The sequence below is a fragment of the Pholcus phalangioides genome, unplaced genomic scaffold (genome assembly GCF_987345545.1).
Source record: "Pholcus phalangioides strain wild (caught in Gottingen) unplaced genomic scaffold, Ppha-v1.0 ptg000016l_1, whole genome shotgun sequence".
NCBI lineage: Eukaryota > Metazoa > Arthropoda > Arachnida > Araneae > Pholcidae > Pholcus > Pholcus phalangioides.
In genome coordinates, this window is record NW_028301609.1 from 11,995,920 (window position 1) to 12,008,308 (window position 12,389).

A 12,389-nucleotide genomic window follows, 5' to 3' on the forward strand; every position below is an offset into this window, starting at 1 on the left:
TCTTACCCGTGGACCTTGACAGTAACCTTCATAGTTAAAGACAAGCGTCTTACCACTGTGCCACTAGGGTGCATTTTACATATACTAGCAGCATTAAAGAAGCGACAAACCATTGTACAGGCATATACATGTCTGAAACGCATTGTTTGGGAACCACAGTAACCAAAGAAACATTCCAAAAGCCATTGTTGTCTGATGGTTTTCCGCCCATTTTGGACATTTGCTATCATTCACATCAGATTTTGTTTAGTGTATATACTAAATTTTCTGACAATTGGTCTAAAATTGTAGATTTGTATACAGAACACACACACACATACAGAAAATCAATTTTATATATATAGATCTATGTACATTTTCAAGAACAAAATAGTATGTCTAACCTGATTTTCTTAAAATCATGTTGCACATGGAACGGATACCTCAAACAACACCTCACTAATTGGGCAGTTATCGGCGCACTCAATGGACCTGCTACAGAATCTTGGGGTGCTCCAGTTTCTGTCCACTGAAGAAACAAAAATTAGAGTTAAATTTATGTACTTGTAGTGAAATTTACAAGCCAAGTTCCAATTTTGCAAATAAAATTCTTATCGTCATAAGGGAAAAACTTATAGCTAAAAAAAAGGAATTTGAAAAAGTGTTCGCTTATGTGCGCCTAATTAAATAAGAAAAACGTGCATTTCACATTTAATCATATAGTGGAAAGGATGACGATAATTCATATGCAAATTTTAAAAAATGTGATTTAATATTGTCATAAGTGGCAACATTTGTTGATCTTTAACACTTTACAAAAATACAACTAGAATTTCTTAATTATTTACGACAGTTGGGTTTTAAACATAAAAAATATGCAGTGTGTAGAAGAAATTTCAAGGCTGGGTCTGTAAAATGAAATAAAAACAAATTATTTGTTTTGGATTTTTGTGCAAAATAAGTCTCCTCTAGCTTCAATTCACTTGTTATAGTGATTTAATGATGATTTGAAGGCCCATTCCAGTTCAATTTATGGAATCGTTTCCAAAGCATGCATCTTTTGGCTTGTGGTGAGTTTCACTTCTATTCCACACCCTCGACACTTTGTTTAAGGATCATACTGAGAAAACCATGTTTCATCACCTGTAACAATCGATTTCAAGAAATTTGGATCATTTTCAGCGGCTGAAATGAGACTTTTGCAGGGTCCTGTTATTGTGAAAAAAATTTCCTTATTTTTGTGAAAATGGGTCATTAATTTTATGAAGAACAAATAACTTTGTGGGAAGCAAAATAATATAGCTGATTAATCACAAAAGAAATGAAATGTAAAATTTATGATTTCACTGATTTGTATTTTGTGAAAGGCCAGTTTTTTACATCCATATATTGTGAAGGGTCCAGAAAACAAACCCAAATTTCGGCTGGACAAACTCCTGAGAATAAAAATGCAATGCAACAACAGGGAAAATGCCGATAATAAATATGGATGTCATATATTTCAAAAATACAGCAACCCCATCAAAAATGCTGTTACAAACAATATATATACATGATGAAATATTATACAATGCCCATAAAGAATACTTATGGTTGTCTTATTCTAAGTATGGATAGAGCTTCTCTATTTACCCCAACATGTTTATCGTATTTCTTTTTAAAAGTGTCAATTGTGTTAGAATTTATTACCCCCGGGGAGAAGCTATTCAACAACCCATTATTAACAACATTTATCCATTTATTAACAACCCTATAAGAGAATAATTCCCTGCAACACCACAACCTTGGATTATGGTCTTCACTTACTAAACGATGCTGGTGTTTCCTTGTAGAAGCAGTTTATTGATGGTGCATTAATAACTCATGGTCCATCCAATCCATTCCGTTGAAAATTTTAAACACTTCAATCATATCCTCCCGACGCCTGCGTACTCACCCTATTAGAGATGCCTTTCCATCGCCACAGTGATGGTCAGCTGAAGTTAGTTTATGTGGTTCCTAACTTTAAGGCACAAATGCAAGCCAATCTCTCTGTTAAAAAATCTCATTGCAGAGAGCAAGAGGCCTACAAACAGTACCAATATTCAGTCATTACACTTCACATCTGAAATATAGATGGCAGCACTAAAAAACCAGACGCAACACTAAATATGCACTCAGACTGTTAGGTACACACACTTACACGTTCGGCTCAACACACTAGGTAGTACATTGTCCATGGTGATAGACCTGGGCGGTGCTCTGTTCGAAGGGAAAAATTCCCTGCAACACCATAACCTAGAATCGTCCCAGCAGTCAATTGACAGTGTATCAATAATTCATGGTCCATCCTATCCACCTCGTTGAAAATTTTAACACTTTGACCATATCTCCCTGACACCTGCATTCATCACATGTAAACATATTCAAAAATGAAGTCTTTCTTCATAACTCAAGCCCTGTGTGCCGATAACGACATGCGTAGCTCTTCTCAGCACCCCTTCAACCAAGTCTATGTCCCTCTGGAGGTATGGTCTCCAAAACCTTACAGCAGGCATCTTCAACCCGTTGCTCGTGAGCACTCTGAATCACCTGGAGTGCTTGATGCTCATATTCAGTTTCGTGCTCGCGAGCACTTGATTAAAGTTCCCATTAAACACCTTGTATAAATTGCATTTGTATTTTTACTTTCTGAATCAAGGACTGAAATCATCCTGATTTCATACATTTCTACGTAAAACTTGCTGTTAAGAGTACTCTTTTTATGAGGGGTACAGGCAGTGCTCGTGACTAGAAAAAGGTTGAAGACCTCTGCCTTACAGCATGCTCCAGTCCAGAATGAACTAAGCTTTGGAAAAGCGGAAGAATGACTTTAGGAGAAATCGAAGAGACCTTTTTGAAAATGAAACTGATAATTTTCTTTGTTTTTTTTTACCACCGCAGAAGAATGTTCCAAAAACCTAAGCCACTCATCAATGAGAACATAATACAATGTCCTACAGTGTGAAATATTAATTTGTTACAATTACAGTCAAATCTTGATAAGTCCAATATATTAAGTTTATTAATGATTTACATTTCGCACAGTTTCAATGTGATTCATACGCTGCTTATGTATTACTACTAAAATTTAATTTTCATTTTATCTAAAAAAACTAGAGCCAATCTGACAAAACCAATACCAGATTCAAAATCTGCTCCCCAAAATATCACCAAAACCATTGAAAAATCTTCGGGAAAAAAATTAAGTGTTGAGCAGTGTTATTATATCGCTTAAATTAATTTTAGCACAGAAAATCATTTAAATATCATATTAAGTATTTATTACTGGTGCAATCTCATTTCAGACATTGCACTGAAATTAACATTTATTTCAATAGGAATTTTGATATTGAAAATGAAATTTTTGAGGTTTTTGACACGACAGTTTAAACCGTCCAAACTGCCAGGCGTCAAAAGCCTACCAACCCTGATTTAAGACCCATACTTCTTACCTGTGAAGCACTTGCACTTATTGCTGAAGTCAGATTTGATATCTTTATGTGATGCTGTCCCACAGCTAGATGAGTGGAACCCGCTTTCTGATATTGGGCCTACATTTAAAAAAAAAAAGTCTCGAATCAATGTGGACCAAAAAACAAGAAATATTACAAGCAATACAAAATGTTCTCAACTAATGAAATCAGCTGGAAGTAACAACGTAAGGCCTACCATATTACATACGAGCATTCCAAAAAATAATAGTACTAAATCCTACACCATGTGTACCCTCCTTCCCCGGTCACGAGGCTATGGGCACATAGGTTAGTATGGCCCTGGTTTTATGGGAAGCTCTGTTGAATTCTGAAAATACAATTTTTTCCCACCATATCTCACTTGAAAACTTTATTTCTTGACAGCTCTTTGTGATCCCCTTCAACATTTGGTCTGGGCTCCCCTTTTCATCCGATTTCCACCCATGCCACTCCCCAAGAATATCCTAGAACCACAGGGGGGGGGGGGGGGAGGAGGCCTTATGGCTCTATGTTGAGAGCCACACTAGTGTAGATGAATGAACAGTAAATCAGTCGATAATTTATAGTGGACATTTTGGCAAATTAAAATACAAATACAACGCCGCAACAGGCAAAATGCCCAACGAGGTGGCTGAGAAAAAGATGCCCATAACAAATATGGATGTCATACATTTCAAAAATACAGCAACCCAAGTAAAAACTAAAATTATAAACAATATATACACATGATAAAATATTATACAATGCCCATAAAGAATACTTATGGTTGTCTTATTCTAAGTACGCAATAGAGCTCCTCGATTCCAAAATGTATTGAATAAATGGCAGAGTCATTGTATTTTTACTTTCTGAACATGCCTCTTGTGTAATGTAGCTTTTCTCACATATTATTAACCCTTCGATGAACAAAGACGCACATATCCAGTTAAGAAAAAAACTGTTTTATATTATCAATGACAAACCCAGATATTTTGTAAATCTTATTTCTCATTCGAGCACATTTTTTCATCCCCCCCCCCCAAACTTCTTTTACTTTGCACCTGCTAGAAATCGAAAGAAAGCCTACTTCATTAAAAATACAGTTATGACATTTTGAAGGTGGGGGGGGGGGGTTTAACGATTTCTACTGTGCCACGCAAAGGGTTATTGACAATGATGCAAATAGCAATCATGGCCGAAGTGATACAACTTGACAATTATGCACAAAATTGTCTCGTTCTCTTTGCTTTTATTCATCAAATAACATTGCATATAAGGAATTGAAACCAAGGATTTTCATGAAATAGATGGCTTTAAGAAAAAACATTTATATTGTAAGAGATAATATAGTTTCTGAAAGATAAGCCACAATACATATACATTACAAGCTGCACCCAAAAAAATTACAGAAGAAAGTTCCACAAAGCTACACTTTCAGGTATGCATTGAACAAAAATTTTCAATCTGAGAAACAAACATGTTTCTCTGACACACATACCTTGCAGTCACATAATTTTCTTGATTGTGTGATTCTTTCTTTTGTTTTTTAATCAATGGATACTCATTGAATGTCAGTATGCAAGACATACTGAAAACTGGCTATTTATGTAGAGATGCAGATTTTTGGAAAAATTCATCGCTGCCACTACCGGGACTCAAAGCCGAATCCCTCAACTGTCTGTCGAGTGCTCCACAAGCAAAGCTATATATAGTGACAGAATATTTCTCCTTTGGAGAGCATATATATATATATATATATGCTGAATGGTACCATATGATGGAAGTGACAGCAATCAACTAATGGCTCATGACATCAGGCCACCAGATGGTGACATATTTATAGAGAAAGATGTACTCTCAGCTTTTTAATACTAGACACTGAAAACTGGCTATTTGTATAAACTTTTCCCAACTTTTTCTTCTTGTCGATCGTAGGTCCTTGGCTGTATTTCTATGATTTCAGGGCAAAATAACTGGGTTCTAAGCTCACAAAAGGAAATAAACACTTCATTTCATTTATTTTATCCAACTTCCCATACGAAACCGTAATGTCTCTTCCGTACAAACTTTCACACTACTCTCACTTTTTCGAATGTCCCAATCCCTTTTCTTTCTCACGCCTTCTTCCATCTCTTTTCTCCTCAGCCTTATTCGAACTCTTTTCTCTTGAACCTTACGTGTACGGATGCTGATTTTTAGGAAAATGGTACCGTACACTGAATGTTGACAGGAATCAACTAATGGCTCATAAATGACATCAGGCCACCAGATGGTGACACATACGTAGAGAAAGATGTACTTTCCAGTTGTTAATAGCAACATTCAACATATATATGCATTCCAAAGGAGAAATATTCTATATGTCATACAGTTAGTAAAGCACTCAACGGGCAATCATGGGATCCAACATTTGAGCCCCAGTAACGGCACAGATGAAATTTTTTCAAAAATCTGCATCTCTACATAAATAGCCAGTTTTCAGTATATCTTGTATTAACAAGTGGATCATACATCTTTCTTTGTATAAATGCCACATAAGTTTGCACTTGGATTTTTTCGTGACAAAAAGCAATAGAAAAAAAAATGTTTTTCTTTTTCAAAGAGCTCTGTAAGCCTTTATAAAACTCTGTAGTCCCAATAATTGTTCCAGATTCTGCCACAAAGCTGGGCTGGAAGTGATCTCTGCAAAGGTATAAGTCCAGTGGCAAAGTTCTGGCATTCATTCATTGTAGTCCCAATAATTCACTAATAGTAAAAAAAAGAAAAATATTAGCTTATCTTCCGGAAGTCATTGTAATATACTTTAAAGACAATTTTATTACCTTCCATATAACAGTCAACAGAAGTAGTGTACTCTGTAACTTTGGCGGACATGCCTCCAATGGTTCTGTCTTGAGATTAGGAATGTGAATTCTAGATTTGTTAGTAAAGTCCCAACATGGTACGGAATTGCTATCAATCTGCAAAATATTATTGTAAAAATAATTAATTAATCCAAATATATAGTGATACATCATACCTGAAAAAAACGACTACTATGTTGGAAAATAATCTCACTTGCAGTAATCTGGTAGCAGTTGTTTCTCAATTTAATATCTGATACATAATAAGCCAATATATTTTTTAGAAAGAAATGTGGGTGGCATGAATGAATATTTACCTCAAAGCATCCTAGCGGCACGCGAGAAAACAAGACTGTTTCTTGACTAGAGCCTAAGGTTGGAAAACAAGAAAAAAAGTTATAACATAATGTACAAAATTGTACTGAAAACAAGAATTAACTAAAATTATGAATATATACAGAACTACTCACTCTGCACCTTTACCAACTGTCAAAATAGCTTCTCTCAAAAATCTTTGCTCATTGTGAGCATAACAAGTAAATTATTAAAGTGACACACTATTAAAAGAGCCCAGACATATGTGCTATATATCTATATTATTAGGAATGCGCCAAATAATAATAATATTCTCTCAATGGGGTAATCCTATTCATAATCTTGAAGCTAATATCATCTAACCTAGTGGTGTATTCCTTTCCTGCACGTATTAGGTTGCTCTTCCACTGGAAGCTACCACAAGCCAAAAAAATTCATGTGCTTTGCACAAGACTACTAAAGTGGTCTTGTGTAATATATCTGTTACCCACAATATGGATGCACGCGCTAACAAAAAGCAGCTGCATCGTGAGCTGAATTTTGGTGTCAATCAACAGAATTCTGACTCAACAACACTTGAGTTTAACTTTTGTCCACTGCGTAACCTTATCCCAAATGTCCCTACACTTCTTCTGAACGTTTTTGAACCATTTCATGTAAAATAAAAGATTCAGCTAGAAAATGCAAAAAAAGAGCATATGATTTCAGAGCGTGCTTTCTTTCAGTGCAAGACTCTGAGCAGCAAACTAAAGTCCGCACATTCTAAAAGAACATCTTTTCTATCTGCATGTATCAGACACAGAAATGAACTAACCAACTCACAAATGAATGGAGGAATCCCTACAAACTCGACTGGGTTGTGTCGACACCAGCTTTAGTCTACTAAATCTGTAGTAAACTAAGATCTGAGTTAGTGACTACACACAAATGTGTGTACATTTGTTTAAAATAAAAATACCTTCAGTATCTATTATCTTCCGGTAAATTCTAAGATTTTACTCTCTTCCTATCAGAGCACCTAGGACGAAACACTCTCTGTGTAACAGATTCTGCAGGCTTGATTGGGCACTATCGATGCAAATGAACCAGGGTCCAGACGCACCACGCTGAACTGCTCCAAAAGCTGTTTTTAGCCCATAGTACAGGACAATTTTGACAGTGAAAATATTTTTTTTTGCATTTGAACATTGAGTAGCATGGCAGGTGGATCCAATACCGCCTTTACCAGACGTGGGGACCAACCACAGACCTTTCCAGAGGACAGATTTCACATATTATTTAGAGTTATAAGACTTTTCAGTCTGGTATTAGATAATTGTTATTCGCCCTATTGCCATGCTCTGATGCCAGCCTAGATCCCAAGTTTGTCATTCCTCTAACCTTCTAGCGAGTGAGCGTGTGTATATGTAGGAGATGCATAGAGACAATAAGAGCACATATCTCTTACATAAATGCGTCTTGGGAGGATAAATTTGATCACAGACTCTTTTCAAGTCAGCGTTCATCTTCTCTCGAACATGCATATACAAATTTATCAGTTTGGTAAAGGTCTGGATTTAAAAAATATATATGTAATGAAAATAAGTAAAATACCGCAAGAAACCCAAAGACCTGAAATTTAAAAAAATAATACTATTCGTAGCAGTAAGCAACTCTGCATACACTAGCAAAAATATCCAGAGCTGCCCAGTTTTTCTCAATACACTGGGAGCATAAGAGAAGTGACAAACCACCATAAAAAATCTCTGAAAAGCATTGTTAGGGAACCACAGTAACAAAAGTAAGTATTCCATAAGTCATTGTTGAGGCTGACAAACCATATTGTTGCCGAACAGATTTTTGCCCATTTCGAGAATTTGCTCTCAAAAACTTTTAAAGCAGCATATCGTTCAAGATGGGTCCTGTTTGGGTATACAGTCGAATCTTGTTTTCACGAATACCATTATAGCGAAAATTTCATTGTAACGAATACTGTTTTAATCTTCCCAGATAAGTTTGCATAGGAACAATCAGATTCCTTTATAGCAAAATTTCATTATAACGAAGTGATTTCTTCAGTCTCTTGGCGTTCGTTATAATGGGATTCGACTGTATATACAAAATTTGGCGAAGATTGGTCTAAAATTATAGATATGTATGAAAAACATATGTACACACAGACAGATAGAAAAATCTATGTTATATATATATAGAGATTACTTCTGTTGTCAACTTTCAAACTAGAAGCCTTTAGAGACATTAGGTAGCATTCCTTCTTCAATATCACAGGCAAGCCTAAGGAGAAGAGAATGAAAGTTAAACAACAATTACTGAAGACCGTCATTGACATGGCCAAAACTTCCAGCTTGAATACGTCTTTTAAACTTTATTACAGTGCAACAAAAACCTGTTTGGTCTGTTAATTAAAACTGAAGACGACTTTATATAAATAGAGCATTGTGGGATTTGTGACAATGAGATTTATTTTTCATCTTGTGTACATTTTTCCAGGTTTCGTTATGGAACTGTATTGCATGTGTAGTACTCAATCCAGAAGTTGTATCAACATCAGTAAGGTACTATTGAATTTGTCTTAATAAGATCTACTTCTTCATACCATTGCTGTGTTTCACACATACCCAAATTTGGGAAGGGCAATACATTTTTAGCATACCATTGACTTCTGCCTGCATTGTGTACCGTGCACCTTGTATCCAAACCCCACCTGTCGGTGGCCACAGAAGTCTGAACCCACTGAGGGGTGTGTAACAATTCATCTGCTGAAAGTTTGAGACAACCAGTGAGGTTACTGCTGAATTTTCCTCAATGAGATCTATCCACAAAAACCAAAAAATACTTATGTGTTTCATATACAGTCAAACTTGACTAATTCGAAGCTCATGGGGATATCAAAATAAATTTGAATTATCCAGAATTAAAATTATTTTTTCCTTTGAGACAGAAGTTTTTAATGACTACTCAAAACATTGACAAAAAGAATTTTTGAACCCTCAAACTAAGTAAAATAAAAATTAATAAACCAAATGGTCCACATACACCCCCAAGTAACTTGAAAAAAACTTTACACTTTCTTCTTTGGCAGAATCATTAATTGCTATCTACTACATTTGTATTACTTGGCAATCTATCGATGATTCCGTTTTCATTTAAAAACAGTTAGATAAATTTTGTTGACAGGATTTGGTAAGAAAAAGTATGAAAAGTAATACAAAACCTAGAAAGTAGAAAATTTTTCCAAAAAGTAGGACAAAATGGGAGCCGTGTAAATTTATATTCTGAAATAAACTAGAAATACTAGAAATAGAGAGGCATGAATCTCCAACACACTTTACCAGACAAGTGACACAAATTTCAGCACTCAAGCTTCTAAACATTCCATCTGTATAGAGATTACCACTCTCAAACTTCCGTATTGCCTGAGTAATGGTATTCGTATCTGCTCTTGGCAAGGATGACTAATGAAGTCATCCAAGAAACAATAAAACTCCAGATGCCCACAGAAAAATAAAAGCTGGTGAATGTGCTGGTAATGAAAACATTGTTTTTTATTTAGATTTATAACAAAAAGTTTAGATTTTGTTTATTGTAATTTTTTCAGTGTTGACTACGTGTTATATTCTGTAAAAGATGAGTTCTGCTGTGTTACTCATAAGCATTTTGTTATGCTAACTTTTCAGAGATGCACCCAATTTAGTCATAGTGCTAATTTAAAAGACTTATTCCAGTCAAAAAGTTGAAAAGAGCACAAAACATACGACACACACTTTGAGAACCACTGAGCTAGCCCATTGCTTAACAATGAGTCATTGCCAGTTGAAACGTTGGAGACAATTTCTGCATTCGTGAAAATTTTATGGCTGTTACAGTCTAATGATAACATCCCCTCCACCCCCATTTTTTTCTTTTGCTTAATCACAACCAAGGACTTCTTTTAAAAACTGGAGGAATTTGTTGGATTCTTTTGTTTCTTGATTACTGACAAAAGCAAGTCTTAGCAATAATTTTACCAAGGTTTTCTTTAGCATGGTTTTCATCATATTTCCCAAGCTTTTGCGAGTAAGTAAATATTCTTCATCGAATTTTTTATCATTTTTTTGAGAATGGAAAGGGACTCATTCTGATCTCCAATGAGATATCAAAGCAACATTTTCTTTATACCTGCTTTGATATTTTGTAACGTCCCTTGGTTCGTCAGCTGAAGCAAAGATGTAACATTGGAAGGTAAAAAAAATCATGTTAATTTCCCCATAATTGTTTCAGTCATTGTTAGAGGAGAATCATCTGATAGGGATGCTCATTATTTTTACAGTTTCAAAAAAGCCATGTTTAAAACCAGTAATCCTAACTGAGCAGGTACCTGTCCCAATTAGTTCAGATTTGCAGGGGTTCTAGTGTAATATACAGATATGGTAAAACCTGAATTATACCACAGCTATCAAGGAACATGGTTTACACTCTCATGACTTAACAGTGGTCAAAACAGTCAAAACAATGTCAAAACAGTTTTCTTAATTATAATAAAAGTAACACAAGGTTTGATGATATACTCTATTATTATTATACATCCAATCCCACCTAATGTATCTAATTCTGTTATATCAAGGCACAGTTTAACCGGATTCTACTACACACACACATACAAATATAGCACACCTTTTGGAAGATTTTCACAGCTGGAAGACAGATGCCATTCTGGACTAGCACAAGACACCTGCATCACGCTCAACTCTTCAAGCTCCTGAAAAATACAAATTTCGAAAGATATGTTACTATTGAGCTGTCAACTACACATATCACCCATTGATGAAGATGGAAGCTGTTTCAGGGTGTACACATCAGCAAATTATAAATTATGGAACTGACAAAATATTAAATGGCTACAATTCAATAATGGATAATGTTGAACAATACAGCGAATCTCACTTACACAGCAAAACTTCTCTTTTCTGGACACAGACGGGACAAAAAATTTGTAAAAGAGTGCTCACCATTAATCAGGGGCTTGAACATAGGCGGAGATAGACTCGGAAGTGTGGGGGGGGGCCAAGGTCATTATTACTGGGAGGGCATGATGATGATGATGCCAATTCCTACACAACATATACATTAGATCTGCCCCCCCCCCCGTATCTCCGCCCATGGGTTTGAAATGCATACTTTTATTATACAGAATTATTATTTGGCCATAAGAGAGGAGTGATTGCATCTGAGGGGTGTCCGTCAGGAGGAGTTTTACTGTAATGTTCTCTTAGAATATTTTCAGGCTTAGTGCAACACTTCTTTTCATATAGTCTTATCTTTTACTAATACTCATAGAAATTTCCTGTTTACAAAGTTTTCCAAGGCGATTTTTTGAAAAACGTTATAAGCGGGATCCACTGTATAATGCTAAAATAAATCAAAAATGTGTTTCACTAATTGTGATAAGTGAAAATACCTCGCTGATGTTTTCAGCCTCCATGGATAGAATCAAAGATCCTGAGCTAGGAAAGGTCTGGTTTGAAAGGACAGTTTGGTCTTCGAAATGCTGACTCATCATAGCGCTGGCTTGCAAACTGAGAGAGGGTTTAGCATGAATGACAAAAGAGTGTTGTAGAAGTCGATAGCTAAAGAGGAAAAATTCATAATGATTATTATTAGGTTATGATCCACTAGGCCAAATACTAAATTTTCATATCTGCTTTGTGAACAGATCATTCATGAAATATAGAATCAAATCAACTTATAACGAGCCTGGATTGAATGAAAATCTAAATTGAGTGACAAAATTAACGTACTT

General features: G+C 35.5%; 1 protein-coding gene across 1 annotated transcript in view; it reads right to left on the reverse strand.

The window, feature by feature from the left end:
• The window catches only part of l(3)76BDm (trafficking protein particle complex subunit 8 homolog l(3)76BDm), a 54,492-nt gene that overhangs the window by 3,082 nt on the left and 39,021 nt on the right, over positions 1-12,389 (reverse strand). Inside the window, exons 20-26 of the mRNA XM_089245606.1 lie at positions 12,048-12,216; positions 11,264-11,348; positions 8,810-8,884; positions 6,613-6,665; positions 6,275-6,412; positions 3,453-3,551; positions 384-508 (exon numbers count right to left, since the gene is read on the reverse strand). Coding sequence (XP_089101732.1) covers positions 384-508; positions 3,453-3,551; positions 6,275-6,412; positions 6,613-6,665; positions 8,810-8,884; positions 11,264-11,348; positions 12,048-12,216 — 744 coding nt within the window. The remainder of the gene's footprint in view (positions 1-383; positions 509-3,452; positions 3,552-6,274; positions 6,413-6,612; positions 6,666-8,809; positions 8,885-11,263; positions 11,349-12,047; positions 12,217-12,389) is intronic.